Source organism: Stegodyphus dumicola, chromosome 7 (genome assembly GCF_044657685.1).
Source record: "Stegodyphus dumicola isolate Sdum_Otavi_A_Nest chromosome 7, ASM4465768v1".
NCBI classification, from domain to species: domain Eukaryota; kingdom Metazoa; phylum Arthropoda; class Arachnida; order Araneae; family Eresidae; genus Stegodyphus; species Stegodyphus dumicola.
The window spans coordinates 77,295,215-77,312,210 of NC_140774.1; the positions used below are offsets into that span (position 1 = coordinate 77,295,215).

General features: G+C 31.5%; 1 protein-coding gene and 1 long non-coding RNA gene across 2 annotated transcripts in view; both read right to left on the minus strand.

Moving 5' to 3' along the window:
• LOC146996233 (venom protease-like) overlaps nt 1-16,996 on the minus strand; it is a 74,086-nt gene that overhangs the window by 42,399 nt on the left and 14,691 nt on the right. The window contains exon 5 of the mRNA XM_085821393.1: nt 12,177-12,286. Within this exon, the coding sequence (XP_085677519.1) occupies nt 12,177-12,286 (110 nt within the window). The remainder of the gene's footprint in view (nt 1-12,176; nt 12,287-16,996) is intronic.
• Nucleotides 1,483-7,626, minus strand: LOC146996235 (uncharacterized). Its single transcript, XR_015041872.1, has 3 exons — nt 7,488-7,626; nt 4,870-4,959; nt 1,483-2,140 (listed from the first exon to the last, which is right to left on the minus strand). It is a non-coding gene; the product is annotated as an uncharacterized LOC146996235 (long non-coding RNA).

The following is a 16,996-nucleotide window of genomic DNA, read 5'->3' on the forward strand; positions in this document are numbered from 1 at the left end:
TTTTAAATCTGAATTTGTGAATATATTAAAACTGAGCAAGGAATTTAAAATGAATTATTAATAAAAAATATTAAAACTGAAAATTTTGCTTTTATTTTTAAGATATTAAAAATCTTTTGATCATTTTTAAACATCCAATAGACCCCAAATTGAATTATTCATAATTAAATTATTTTACAAAATCAGTTTCTAATTTCAGTTAATTTGTATTAAAAATTGAATAATAAAATTACCCATTTAATAATCTTTGCATAAATGAATCATCTTTCTTTAAAACATGTAAGGAATTTATAGTGTTTTGATGACACTGTTGGGAAATTGTTAAAAGAAATAAATCGTATTTTTAAAACTAAATCAATTCCTAGCCTCAGAATAAATAAATATGTTTTCGTAACATGAGAATGCTGCAGGCTTTTTTATATATTTAATATTTAGTTGTAAAAATTTGACATTATGTTAACAATTCTTTGTATCATTCAAAAGGTAGCTCAAGAAGCTCTTCTAAAATTCTATCTTTCTGCTCACACAATTAAAAAAAAAAATCTGAAAGACCTCAGATCTTAGCAGTCACTCAAAGAGGCTAAAAGTTTATGAATGCATAGATTATCAATACAGATGGGGCAGTGGAAATAGCAAAACATTTTATAAGATACTGACACCAGAAAGTTATATATCTTCTATATATTTGAAAAATGAAGAAATATATCATGCAATTATGTAAAAATATTAAAATGTTTTCAATTAGATATATCATGAATTAAATGCATTTTAAATCAATCAGATTAAAAATTAAAAAAAGCATTGTTAAGAATTGTGTGTAATGCTTTTAAATAGCTTGGCTTGTTAGTCAATAATATATTAGATTTTAAAGGTAAATATGTTAAATTTTGCCAAATGGCAAGACTTGAATGAAAAGCGAAACAAGTTTATGATTGACAATATGAAGTCACATTTCAAAACTAATAGCCCTTTTAGATTAAAAAAAAAAGTTCTGAAAATAATTTGCAATGGTTCATTGGTATTATTTTACGCAAAATTCAGTAAAATGAAATTTACCCGTTGAAATCAGCACCAAATTAAACTTTGTAAATTCTAGCGCATGTTAAAGGTTGTCTCATCCATAATTTTATTACTAACCATTCATTTAAGAGCAAAATAAAACAGTAATTGCCATTTATATGACAATCAATATCAAAAATTTAAATCTGCATTTTACGCAACATAGAAAAACTTCAAAAGATCTACTGTTTACCATGCAATTAAGGCATTTTATTCTGCAATCAACTCCACCAATTATTAATTCCATTAAGTATATTCAGTTTACACTTTCTGCTCAATATATGCTATGTAAAATTTTCCATAAATTTATTAATTCATTTTATTTTGAGGTGAGCTTTTATTCAACTCTTAATGTCAACGAGAATGTTTAGTTCATTTTTTATTCGGTCTCAAAAGAGAAATCAAAATACGTGGATTTATGTACGTGTATTTATGAATCAAAATACATGAGAAATCACAGTGAGAAAAGCACTGCTACCTTAAACTGTGATTATATATAACAAATGCAGTGAATTATAGTTAAAAAATAGTGAAAATATTTATATTTATGAACTATTTCATATATAACATTTTCAGTTTCGCATATGTGGCAATTTAAGAACTTTACGTATACCAATTTTTTGAAATATCTGCAAATTTTTGTATTTTCAAGGAAAGCTTATTCTTTCACCTTTAGTATATAAGTAATGGTAATTTACCAGATAAAATTACTTAATGGGGAATACAGAAAAATATCTAACCACTTACCTTTGTGACTTCATCTGCAGAGAGACTAAAAAAGTAGTTCAGCTAAATCTGCTATAATAAATATGTATAATAACGCTAAATTATGCAATATCTATTAATATGACAAATTTTTGTAAAGCTATTTATTTGGATGAAAAATAAACACATTCAGAAATTTATGGCACTATATTATGATTAACAGAGGAAAAACACTTTTCAAAATTCAAAAGTGTTTTTATTAATCCAATTTATCACATTTTATTTGAATTCATGAAAAACAATCTTATATCCATGTATTCTTATGTATATAAGAACTCTTGATAAATTGGATCTCTGTCATTGCCTTTCACAGCACCTAAAATAAAAAAACACAATTACTATATGTGAATATAATTCATAATTAAATTTAAACAAATGACTATTAGAATGCAAATTAAAGGAAGCATTTAAAATATTTTAACATTTAGCACCTATAAACAGAGTAGCAATTATTTGATTTTTCGATTATAGTAAAATAAACATGGGGGATGCCTTTTAAAATTTTTCATGTCAGAAAATAAACTCAAACCACCAGCTGAACATATGAGCAGTTTTATCAATCAGCCACTGGTAGGTAACCTGGATACTGAATCAACATATAAAGTTGCCAAGATAAAGAGAGAAACAAAATTATGATAATCACATCTTACCTATTCATAAAACTATTTTAAATTTAATGTGTAGGCAAGTCCAAAAAGAGTGAGAATGAATTTATTTTGCAACACAAAGTAAAGTCTTGCAGGAGCAAAAAAAAACTTGTCTCATGAGATTGACAAGTAAAAAATAATTAACTGCATCTGGTAACATTTATCTGACAACTCATAAGTAATTGTTAGCTACATGCAGAAAATAAAATCTGATCATGTTAATGCAATTTTAAACTTTTGAATTTAACCGCAGAAATTTACCAAAGAAGTACAGTAGTAAATGAAGATGTGGCTAATCTTTACTGTATGGTACACTTTGGTTTCTGTCTGAAAAAAAATCGCAAAGTGGTATTGGTTGTTTATGAAATGTGGAAGCCCGTTGCGTCAAATAAGTTTTTCGGTAACCCTAATGTTGATAATGTTGGCGAAAGTGGCCTTTGGAAAAAAAAAAAAAAAAAAAAAAAAAAAAAAAAAAAAAAACTTTTTTTTTTTTTTTTTTTTTTTTTTGTCAATAAAAAGGAGTTATTTCTGCAAATATTGCCAATGTGTTGTGATAAATTTAGTTTTGGGCTACTTTTTTTAATAGTAAACCTTTTGTACGGACCCAGGTTTTTGGTTCTTACCATTCTTTTCAATTGCTGTGTTTGGTTGCACGGAAGTGATATGGTCTTGTATTTTGAACATGCTATTTATTATTTTGGTGTGGGTACCATCGTTTGAGTATGTCTGAGGTGACTAAGAGACGAAAAATTTAATTGAATTGCTTACCTGGAGGATGGTGGTGGGAAGCCTAAACATATGCATGTGGAAAAAAAAAGGTATGTTAAAAAAATGATGTTTCATTTATTTTTTTGTCTCTGTGTGTTAAATTTTGTTAGAAGATTTGTTGTTTAATGTTTTTATGTTAGGAAATATGTATTTTTGGTAACTTATTCCTCTCTGTCTGTGTGTTAGGCAGTGGCGAATTTTTTCTGGTAACTATGATATTTTTAACTTTCTGATTTTAGATCAATAGATCAATGTGTACATGGACAAAGTTAAGGCAGTGCACAATGCCCAGTTTGTGCAGTTCTCTGTTTTAATAGGTCGATGTGTACATGGACACAGAGTTTGTGTATGTCTTTGACTTCTTATTTTGGTTTTGTGTAGCGGCCACCTTGAAATTGGTGCTGATCCTCTCAGGTGACGATCTTGATATTAAAAAAAAGAAACGATTCGCCAAGGGTTACATTAGAGTAAATTTTTATCAAAGATGTTCTACCATAATCACCATTTCAGTGGTTTAAACACTAGTGGAGCAGTATGCAGAGATGAAGATTTGAGTTTTGTTTACACAGCATGATGGTTTAGGCACTCCAGCCATTACAGTGAACAAAATTATAATAAACATAGCCACAATAATTGTCTATAAATATTGATGTATAACACTGCATTAACTAATATATTTCTTATGCTAGTATATACAGAATCCTTAATCGAAGGGAAAATCAGAAGACTGTGCATACATTTTCCTTTAACTGAAACATGGATTTGACCATACAAATCTCAGTCTTACGGGACATGCCACACTATGCAGATAGACAGTAAAAAGTGCTTGTGTTGTTTTTATTTGTTAGAGGTATGAAATAAATATACTTCTAGATTTTAATTTTTTCTTTTCTTGTTTTACATTTGGATTACCTATCAAAAAGTAAGGAATTTTGATATTATTACAATATCGGAGTTAAAATAACAATTATTGGACATGTTAAAGTAATGAAAATTTTAAATTAGGTTAAAAAATAACCCTTAATGTGGCATATTTTTGAATCAAACTCTAAATAACTGAAATAAAATTACTCTGATACAGTCAAAATTCCTAAATGCAAGTACATAAAATTTACTTTAGCAATTTAAAGAGATGAGACACACTGAACACATGAATAAATTTCTATCAAAGAATAATTTATTAAATTTGGCCCATTCCATAGTAAACTTTAACCATTAGATTACATTATTACACCATGTTATCAGTTTGAAAAGCAAGTCATATGCCAGATCTTGGATGTAAAAGAAATGCACAAAATAATATACAGATTATTGAAAAATGATGTATACCAATGTTTATAGATATGATTAAATGTAACAGAAAATTTACTGTCACAACCACATTTTTAAGTGAAATGTATTATTTTAACATTTTACAATATTTAAGGTATGGCATTAAATGCAACATTATGTGCCTGGACATAAGTTAGTAAATTAAGAAAAAAAATAATAATCAAAGAATGAATGTCATGAAAAAGTTCAAAAACAAGCAGAATTTAAGTTAGAAGACCTTTAGACACTTATGATAAATAAATTTGAGAATTCTTCACCCAAAATTAAATTATAATTAACTAAAACCAGTTTGACTGACCTTCTACAAAATCCTTCAGCTGCAATTTTTTCTAGCTTGAAAACCAAATTCTTCTCCACATGGTAATAACATCTCAACCAGTTGAAATTCCTGCAGAAAGTTTGATAACACAGTAATAGAATTAATAGAATAGAAAAATTAACACAAAAGTATAGAACATCATTTAAACTTAACATTATTACAAATTTTGGTGCTTTCTGACTATCTGCAAAGCTGTGAAAATTGGCAAAATGGTTAGTTTATGGTTCATATCTACTGCTCTGTTCACAAGTAGTAATTCAAATAAGCACTTTATAAGAAACAAGAAATTTTAGGATGCACACACACAAAAATATATATATTGGGTCAATATTCACATATTTTTCATCGAATGGAATACTATTCAGAAATAAAGATTAAATATAAAGCATGTAAATACATGTGTGTGGTATGCACATTCAATGTTTGCTATTATCGTGTGCATACTCTTGCTGTTTTAGCTTAAGTTGAAGCTGTGAGGGTAGATGATAAGAAAGTATCAGAATTTTTCATGTATAAGAAAAGATTACCCTGACAATAGTATCTCAATTGTTTAGCACTGACATTTACATAGCGCATTAGAAATATATAGTAATATATGTATAATAAAAAGATAATTGCATATTATTAACTCATTTTTTTAAATGCCAAACTTTAATAATTCTTTCACTAATTAAACAGAATTCTTTCACATGAACATCTAAAATCCATTCTTAACTAAAGAATAAATAATAAAACCATGTAAATTTCTTATCAAGCCCATCATTTCCGAAATGTCTACTTCTGAAAGTTCCCAGCATTTCTCAATATACTATTAAACTAAGCATCAATGATTGTCATGTTCGCTAATGTGGCAATATCTTTCACACTTCTTTGCTACCACAAGTAACAAGTAGGCTTCAATAAATCTTTAACTGTTACATGCTACTTTTGTCTAAAATTTGTACAAATAATAAAATTAAATGAGCTCTTTATAATATGCTCAAAGAAATAATTTTGTATGAAAATTTGTATGTTATATATTGGCCTGATTAATGATTCAGGAAATAATTCAGGTTTTCAAAGTGCTTCCAATAATTCAAATTTCAGCTTGTGTCAAAATAAAATCTATAACACAAATCTAAGCAAATTTCCTTATGAACAATGCATTTTAACATTATTCAATCACACAGTACTGATTGCTTCAGTAAACATTACTGTAACTGTGTTATTTAAAAGACTGTAATGTTTTAATTATTTCCTTAATTAAAACATTACAGTCTTTTCCTCCTTCTAACACCAAAAGAAAACCCAGATAAGAAATATAAAAATATCAGCAAAAATAAATTATATTATTGAATAACACTTTACATTAATTACACTTATGCATATATTATTTTATTATAAATTATTTCAAAATCAAAGAAGAGAAGGGGGAGAAACTTTAATATTGACATTTCTAAAATGATATAAACATTAATCATTTAGTACAGTTTGTTATTTCAGGCAAAAAAAATTCACTTTTCTGGATAGCATTTGTATTTCCATCTCACTTTCAATGAAACATTAAGAGAAATGCATATAATTTAAACACCAGTTTATTTTATTTATCAGACAGATTATGTCAACTCGAAAAAACTATCAGTAAAATTCGGTAGCAATAATTCTGAATGTTAGGCAACTTGCAAGATTCAACAAAAATTATCAATACTTTTATTATAATGACAATACTACAATAACATGAACATAAAATTAAACTGCATATAACTATAAAATAAGCCAGCATATAATAATGGTGCATTGGTTTCTAAAACAATGGGCTCGATGAAAAAATACATGTATTATGATAGCTATTCATATTCTTCAGCTTTCCTAATATTCTCATGTTCACTTTACATAACTAAAGTATCTAAAATACAATAAAAATGCAAACAATATTTATGAGAAAATGTTAAAAGCAATAAGCATTTGATTGAATGACCATATTTTGTCTTCCTGCAAGTCGAATCTTAAAATGATATGCAGTTTGAAAAATGCTTAATCATTTTATAAAATATTCAAAAAAGATTAAAAAAAGGTACTGTTCTGTTATCAGGACCGGGTTCAGAAATGTATTTATGTATGCTTGTATATTTGTATGTGTGTGTGTCTACATTCAAACATCTATGCACATACTTACGAACACAGGTTCACACATTTCCGATTCTGGTCCCAATAACAGAACAGTACCCCCAAAAAAACTTGAATTACAAACTAGATTAAGATAATGTTTCAACCATACATATTTTGGACAAAACAATGCAAACTCTTATTTTTATACAATTGTTCAAACTATTTAACATAAATTTATTGCTGCAATAAAATAATAAGCAATCTGATCACACATATTATTCTGAAACTGAATGCATAAACTAGACTAAAAAAAAATTCAGTCATAAACATTTGGATAGCAGGGCAAATTAGATATTTGAAAAGACAGCCAGCCATTGAGATACACGTAATTCACGACAGAATGGTAACAATTCATAAAGCTGTGAAACATTTAACTGTCAAAATGACATAAATAACATAAATTCGAAAAGCAAAAAAAGTAAACATACAAGTATTGCAACTGAACTTACCTTTCATGCAACAAAAAATATCCATACAAGTTAACCTCATGGCGCAGCCATTTTGGATTTCGTTTCAAATCAGACAGATGTTTACGGATTTGCGGAAGAATACGAGGAACTAGTAGTTTGCCGGATACAATGTGCAATGACGCGAAAGAATATAGTTCTGTAGAACTTCCTACATTATTCCGTAATAAACAGAACTATTTCCTAATTTTTTCTTTATCTAATTAATTAATTAATAGGGAAATAGTTAAATAATGCCGAATTCATTTTTAATGAAATGTAAAATTTTGCATGTATGGGACGACCACCTTCCATCCAATATTTCTGAGAATATAAACAAATTTTGGAATCTGAGAGTATCAGTAAATAAATATATAGAATATCGCCTCTCAAACGACCACTTCTGAAAGTGACCAATAGTTCTGAGATTATAAATAAATATTGATATTAAGCATTATTTCTATAAGACGACCATCTCTATATAAGACCAAAGTTTCTAGAATCTTGGATAGTCATCAGAGATGTATCTTTACTGCGAAATTATCGCACGACTGTAATTCAATATCAATAACAGATCGCGCGATTGAAAAACATTTTCTGTCCTGTAATTAGAGGAAAAAAATTTTCCTTATGAGGTATTTCTCCCGCTTTCCTAGCGTGCCTTCGTGGTGTAATAGTTCTGCACGCTGGGCCGGTATTTCAGAGGTCCGTGGTTCGATTCACGGCGAAGGCGGTTGCTAATTTTTCATCTCTACGGCTTCCCCAAAAAATCCTAATGTCTCTACAGTGGCGCCCGAACTAAAAAGGTGTTGGATGAGGTATATCCACACCCAGGATTTAGTGATTGGATCCCCTTAAAAAAAAGTCGGCCTTTAAAAAGAGAAGTAATATAAGGTATTTCTTCCGCTTTCCTAGCGTGTCTTCGGCCCACCAGCGGCCGAGCGGTAAAGTCGCTGAACCCTGGTAGTGCGATCCGAGGTTCGAATCCCGCGAACGGGCTGGCTGTATGGGTGTTTTCGTGGTTTTCCCCATGTGTAACGTGTATACGAGCCAGTTTCCCTTAGAAAGTCCTCCACGAAGACATCCCTCCCCTTAGGCAGATAGCCCTAGTGTGCTTTGCCATAATTAAATACACCACCACCACACCTAGCGTGTCTTCGTGGTGTAGTGGTTCTGCACACTGGGCCGATATTCCAGAGGTCCGTCCTTCGATTCCCGGCGAAGGCAGTTGCTAATTTTTCATGTTTCCTGCTTCCAAAAAAATACCTAATGTCTCTATACCCAAATTTAAAAAAAAATTCGTTTCCGTAATTAAATATATATATATCTAATTTTACCTATATTTGTAGTAGGGTTTGTAATCTGTAAGTAATTGTACATGTAATTTATTCATTTTTTGTAAAAAAAATATATGTTATTTAGAATTTTGCAAATATTCTAGAAAATGCTAATCCATTGAAAAAAATCTTTTCCATGACTAAATAAATTTTTAAAAACGTCAGAAAAAATAGCAGTTAAAATTAATAACAAAATAACAAGAATAAATCATCAATCATATCAATATTTTTAATGTACAGCATTTAGAAACAACTTAGTAAAATACATATGAAAAATAAAATAATGTGCAAGTTTCAGATGTGCAATGTCAAAAAATTAAAACTGGTAAATTTGAGAACAAATATCCTCAAAATATTTGACAACGAAAGTCCTCCGGACAATGCAGAATGAATGTCCTCAGGATGTGAAATTGGTGAACTCCTCAGGACATCTGAGAATCAACATCTTCAGGACATCCTGTCATATCCCGGGACATAGCGACTTAAATAAGACATCCTCAGGATGTTAAATTACGGTCTCCTCAGGACATCTGAGAATCAACATCCTTAGGACATCCTAAGTATGTCCCGGGATATTGCGACTTAAATAGGACATCCTGAGGATGTTTTGTGCTATGGGGGAAGATAGTTTTTACAATATAAAATGATTTTAGAAAGAACGGATTTTGGAGGTATCCTGCTATTGCCAGCTCTATGTTTCACAACCCTAAAACATGAGGCTCGTGAAGGCATCAGAAATTAATAATGTATAGTTCTTAAGCAGGATGTGGAAATCGTGAAGAGTTTATTGAAGGTTAAAATCGGGCTTCGCCAAACTTTTTTTGGCTGCAGGTCAGGATCAAGCAGAATATGTGTATTAAAATTTTGTTTCGGATCAGTGGTATTTTCATTTTAAAGCAGTCTGTCTTGGTGAATAATAAGATAAACTTTTGAGAAAATAATTACAATACGCTATAAATTTGAAACATAAAAATTTTAATTCTGATTCTAATTATTATAAAAATAAAAGTAACTGAATGAATTTTGTTTTTCTCTTGGATATCGATGGTTTCTCTGATGCTGAACTTGTGGCATCAGTTTAGTCAAGATTGGCTTATGATTAATCAAGAAAACAAGAAGCATCTAAGTTTTCGGTAGTTAAGCTTCTCCTGTTCTTTCTTAAAATAAATTTCATATGTAAAAATTCTTGGTCTCATTTATGAATTGAACCAAATGCAGATAAAATGAAAGCCAATTTTAGGAATTATGACTTAACGGATCAGCACTGTTAATCTTATCGGTTTGTTAGAAATTATGCTACAATTTTTATTTTTAAAAAATAGGAATCCATTTTTGTTATTTCAACATTGCAATAAAATAAACTATAATTATTATTGGAGTCCTGGTCATTAAAATTAAAACACCAAAAAGGAATGATCTGACGAACGACAAAATCACATGAAAGGGAGAAGTTGGGATACGCAAATGATTCAGAGCATTTCGAAGCATTTTTCAGCGCATTTCGAAGACGCAGGAGGAAGAAACAACATCTGAAGCTCTGCATAAAAGAAAAGTTGTGTAGTAGATTTCTCATGCTGAATGCTCTTTTTAAGGTTCGAGTTTGCTCAGAATATCATGTTATGGCTCGAATGAGAAAAGGAAATGCTTACCAGCAAATTTCGAAATTCGATAGAGGCAGGATCATTGCCTATAGAAAGTGTAGACTGTCGTTCTGTGATATCCCCGGTCTCACTTGTCGACATCCAACCACTGCCATGCGTATATGGAATCAATGGATTGCTGAGGGTCATACTGAACAGCATTCAGGTTCTCAACGGCCTCCCATAACTAACGCCATAGAGAACAGACATATTGTAAGGTCAGCTCTGCAAAACCGTTATACCACATCATGGATTATTAGTCAGGAAATGGGCATGTTTGCAGCACGCTAAGTATCAGCTCGTAAGGTGCGTCGACGTTTGCAGCAGCGTAGACTATCAACAGGGTGACCATTACTTCGGCTTCCCTTGACAATGCAGAATAGAGAGAAACGGCTACTATAGTGCGCCAGACGACAAAGGAGACAGGAGTGGCACCTTTTCAAACGAATCCCGGTTCTACGTGCAGTATTCTGATGGCCGTATACGTGTCTGAAGTGTCTGAGGAGACCGCACGATATATATTTGCCTGCTTGCATTCGATATCGGCGTAGGAGCCCTGCACCTGGTGTGACGGTTTAAGCAGCCATTGGGTACACTACACGCACATATCTAGTTCGGATCGACGGTAATTTAAACGCAGATCGGTAGATTTCTGACATCTTACGTCCAGTGGTTGTGCCCTATCTTCGACGTCCCCAAACCCATGTTCTAACAAGATAATTCAAGATCACATGTTTCACGTCGTGTTCTTACCTTTCTCGATACACAGTGTATTCGATTGCTGCCCTGACCTGTATGATTTCCAGATCTGTCACTCATTGAAAAGATCTGGTCATGGGTTACTAAGAGACTGGCTCGCCACCCCTCTCCAGCTAATATGATTTATGAAGTGTGGCATAGACTTGAAGGAACATGGAATCAGTTGCCCATTTCTGTCATCCAAGCCCAGTATGACTCCATGCCTAACGGGGTAAGATAAAACCGTACGACCACATCACGGACCATTAGTCAGGAAATGGGTATGTTAGGGCTGTTTTAGCTGCCAGGGGTGGCAGCTGTTTCTACTAAATTCACACCTCTGCGTAAACATTAAAAATGCTTACTAATTTAATCATTTTGTCTTCATGCCATACTGTTTACGTGCAATCTTTTTTTGTATTTGCTTTCCTTCATGATGTTGCAATTTTAATGGCCAGCAGTGTATTTATTTTTCGCTTTTTTATGTATTCTTCAAGTGTTTCTTTCAAGTTTATGATTTATAATTTATTTTTATATATTATACTTTATTTTCGGAACTCAAATGTGTTACTTAAAATAACGAAATGAGTCACTCGGTGACCTGCTGGTTATAGGCTGCCGAGACTTGGGTTAATGTAATATGTATGTAATGGTGTTTTCGAGAGACCGAAGCGATGATCTTCCCCTTCAAACTAAGATACATTATTAACGTTAATTCCATTTTTGTTAGTGGTTTTAAATTAATGCAAAAGTTCATTACAGGTTAGAATACACAAAATCATTTTTCTCTATTAAACAGCTTTACTGAGATTTTACTATTTTAAAAGAACTAGATACAGCTTAGTTAAAAATTTTTAACTTGAATACTTGACGTGAGTGTTGTTACAAATCTTTTTTAATACGTGAAGAAATATCTTTTATTGCAACCTAAATTACTGATATAGCGTTAAAAAATAAAATATTTTTCTTAGACTTACGCGTTTTCAACGCAGTGGGCTGCAGTGAGAGCATATCGAGGGCTGATGAGAGAAGCTCCGCAGCCTATGTCTACGTCCATGCCTGAAGACGGTTTCTTGAAAAGAGCCATCTATAGAACAGAATTAAAGGCCTGAATCCAACGAAAAGGACTATGCATTTTTAAATTTGAAATCTGCAGGATCCGTTTATTTTGGGGAACCTAATTTATGACATACTGAGATTTAAATTAAATTGACTTTTATTTATTTATTTATCACCACTGAGCAGGCTTCTGACCTAAAGTGTATGCCAAACAGAATAGTGTCTGCTCAGCGGGAGGAGATCAAGTACAGTCCAGCAACCGCCACCACCAGGGTAGAGTTGACAGATCTAACTGTACTTTTTTTAACAAAATCAGAGAGTATATAGAGTAGCAGTATTGCATAAATAAAGACAACTTGCACTCATATGCTACATATAATTCAGAATTATAAATGGTACCTTATATAATAAAAACAAAGTTGCTGATTAAATTTTATAAATATTAATAAAATAAACAAAAATAAAAAGTAAAATAAGAATAAAAATAAAAATAAGAAGTAAAATAAATGAAGGGAAAAATAAAAATTAAAATATAATAAATGAAAAGAAAAATAATGTAAATAAAATGAATAAATATATATATAAATAAATAAAAGTAAATATAAATAATAAATAAATGAATACATAAAAAATAAAAAAAATGTTTCATACAAAGATTAGTAATCCTTGTATATTTTTTATATATATTTTTGTATTTTTAATGTATTTTTATATATTCATTTATTTACTTATTATTTACATTTACATTTATTTATTTATATATATTTATTCATTTTATTTATACTATTTCTTTCTTCATTTATTTTACTTTTGTTTTTATTTTTTATTTTAAATTGACCATTCACAGACGATGAATTGTTTTCAAAATTTGTTCAAATTTAAATGCAATGAAATTATTTGTAAATCATGTTGTTATGGCCCTTGCTACTTTGTCTTTGATAATATATCGAGGAACCTAGTGAACTAAGTAGCGACTTATCACTGAGTTCAAGTACTTACAACGTAGTCTCGAGAAGAGTTAAAATGCACTTTTATTCACTCAAAGAAATAATAACAGTTGGCCACTTCTCGGGCTTACAGAAAAGCCTTCACTTGGACCTTTTAAATCAGTATAAGAAAATAAGAAACTAGCCTAATACTAACTAAAGTAAACTTGGCCGAAGCTAAAGACAAATATCTAACGTAGTTGGCCCTTAATTTAAAGTAGCCGGCGATTATCAAAAGGCACGCACAGTGCAGCCGAACGTAATAGATTCAAGAATGAATTAGACAGAAGGCAAACATGCGTCACTAAGGACTCCTAAGGACTCTCTTTCGAAGTTAAACTTTCTTTATGTATTAATTCTAACCATATGCATTCAACAAGATTATAAAAATTCATTCTGGTAGGCAGTTGTAAGTGGAAAATAATAATTGAAAGGAAAGGGTTTCAAAATTTAAAATAACTATTGTAAAATTAACATGCACCTTACGGTGTAGCTAAATCTAAAATAGTAATAATTATTCAGCGTACTTGGCCTGAATTCGTTTACCTCCAGTATTAATCAGCCAACCCATGACAGTACCAACAAATGTGGTAAGCTTTTCATTGCATTGCTCTCCATTAATAACAATAACTTCTGTAGGCCCTAAGAGCAAATATACAAAGAATTGGTACATTTTGTATGTAAACCAAAGGAAATGTTTTGAAAGTGTTTTTATGTAGGATATCTCAAAATTCCACCTAATTGAAGTAAATTAGAGAACATCGATATGAACTACAGTTACCTAGAAAAGCGGAATCAGGTGGATATACCCTAGGAGAGATCTTTGGAGTGATCACTGCACGCAAGCACTTCATTGGTCGTCACCTAGGGCTTTTTCATTAAATCTTGTGCTGTCCTGTAAAACAAAATGCATCCATTTACAAGCACTGAGTTGGCGTATATGCATTTCGTATATGAGTTACCTGATAGTCAAGAACGAGTCCTGTAAGAATGTTTAGGGAAAGGCATCTAAGCAGAGGTATATCACAGCATCAAATGTTTATGCTTTTTCATCACCACTTGTGTGAACACGGATCTTTCAAGGTTAGAATGCAGCATACCGAAATTCTCGTCATGGAAGATGAGATCTGTACGCTATGGTTAGCAATTCAAGCAGAAGTATACATGCGCTTGTCCTATAACGGGAACATCTCGAACTAGTGCATAGCGTGCTGTGTGCGCAGATGCTTTATATGAATTTCATCTGCAACGCGCCCAGTTACAGAAGATGAAAGAAAGCCAAAATGTGTGACATTTGCGTAGTTTTTCTGCAGCAAAGTGACATTATAGAACTCCCAAGATGAGTTCTGCTCACGAATGAAAGATATTTTTCCAGTGAACGGGATTTCAATTTTTACTATTGCTAAGAGACCACACGCTAACAGGATCATGTGCTGCACAACACAGACGTGACATTAATGAGTGGGCAGTTATCTTGAGGGATTGTTTAGTCGGCCCATGCTCGTAAGGACTTCGACTGGACGTTCGGAAATATCGGATTTCTCTGGGGAAGTTTCTGCCTGATTTACTGGAATTATGTTTCTATGACTTTTACGCTTTACCGGTTGTGCTTGCAAGTGGTGTATCCATCCCGTAGCTCCCCACTTACACTTGCTTACACCACGTACACTGCAACGATTTCTTTCCTTGGAAGGTCATCATGGCCATTATAACTAAACATCTGTTGCTTCTAGATAGATACTAAGACAGCACTTACAGTCGCTACGATTAATACCCGAGAAACTCCAGTTATTTTTCATTTTGAGTGATTCGTAAGGCTTTGGTGTCAGGTATGCCTCACTGCGAATAGTCAGAACTTTGAACATTTCTTGTGATAACCGTGTTTTATTCTGGTATCTACTTAATTGTTCTACTATTATGATTTTCCTAATAAAGCGTTTTACGCTGCTTCTTGTGTTGCATTCTCTCTGCGTCTTTGTATCTATTCCATCTCCTGCGAATTTAGTATCCGGTCATATTTCTTCTGTATGAAAATAATTCATATCGACGTTCTTCCCTATCTCCCCAAAATGTTTACGTATGGAGGTTTGAAATATACTGCATACATAAAAGCTTATTTTTTGTAAACACCGTATAAAAATATATAGTAATAATATTAGTACTTAAACTGTCCAACTAAACTAAAAGTTTCTTAAAAAATATTATATAAGAAGAAAGTGGTTTATAAGAATATAAGAAAATGGCTATTAAAATTCAGGTCCAGGCATCATTTTAAGTAATTTCTAGCAATAGTTTATATAAGTGTACTGCAGTGAGATTCTGTTTGGAACTAGCTATGTACTACATGTGCAGCTCAGAAGCAATCACTGTCCGATACTACGTTAACCTGTTATGATTTGAGCGAAAGGTAATGCATGTACGTACTAGATTTACTTGGAAAGTTTACTCAGATTGTCCATTCGTGAAATAAACTAATTCAAAATTTAAGCATTTGAAATTCAAGGGCAACCGATAAATGTCCTGTTTTGCGAAATAAAATCATGCTATGCTTTTTACAAGGAACCATAAAAAATAGTCAATAAAATCGGAGTCTGTAAAATCATCTGTTAGTTGTATAAAACAGAACTGAAGAAATGGGACATAGAATTAAAAAAAATATACGAAAAGCAGATATGAAAGAACATAATTAACTAATGTTGATAGTTTCTAATACTGTGCATTCTAGAAAGCTCTAAGTTTTTAATAGTCTTATTTCATAACTTTTGTCTTTTTATTTCAGTTCTGCAATCTTTGAGTGACATTTGTTTGAAAATACTTAGGATTTCACTTTTATGACATTTCACTGTTAATATTCGACATAATCCCAAACTGCAAAGTCTATTGCTGTGATATTTCTCTATTCTTTGTAACCGTCAGGTTGTCATGTTTACTGCAATCAAAAGGTAAAAAGACGGAAAGTCATTTGTTTCTCTCTAAGGTTTCGTAGTTTGTCATCTTAAAATAACGTGCATCGTTCCGTTTTAGAAAAAATACATCAAATTCGCATATTAACTTAAATCGAATACCTCATTTTAGAGTTAATAAATGCTTAGTTAAAGTCTTCGGCAGTAGTTATAAATAATAATTTATTCAACTCATTTATAACCGTTAATCTGTCGCTTCAGAAGTATTATTGCTTTCTGAACTACAGATGAACTATATATATGAGTTAAAAGATTTAAAGATTTTCCTCTTCCTTTACCGAATATCTTTATAAACGTAATTGGAAGCCCGTCCGGCTTGCAAGCGGGAAGCTCGGATCCCAACGAAGGCATTGCTGAATTTCCGTGTTTCTTTTTGGCTCCGAAATAAGCGTAATTACATAATCTACCAGCGTTGTACAAATGAGAAAATTGTAAATAACATAATTGTATTCAACGACATGCTAATTTAGAAATGCTTTAATTTCCATATGTGCAATGGTTGTATGTTGTTAAGCGCTTTGATGTAGATATTTTGCTTTTATTGAGTAAAAGAAGAAGTAGAAAAGGTAGTTATGTTCTTCTGGCTTCTGTTTACACAAAGTCTAAAAAATAATATATAAAGTTAATGAGGTTTTAGAATAGAAAGTAAGAGCTGTAATAAAGTGCTTGCATGTCTATTGAAGGAAAGCAATTTCTGGGAAATTTCATGAACAAAATTGGTTTACGAAACATTGCAGCTCCCAGCTGAATTTATGAAAACTAGTAACTACTAAATTTTGATGAGCTTTA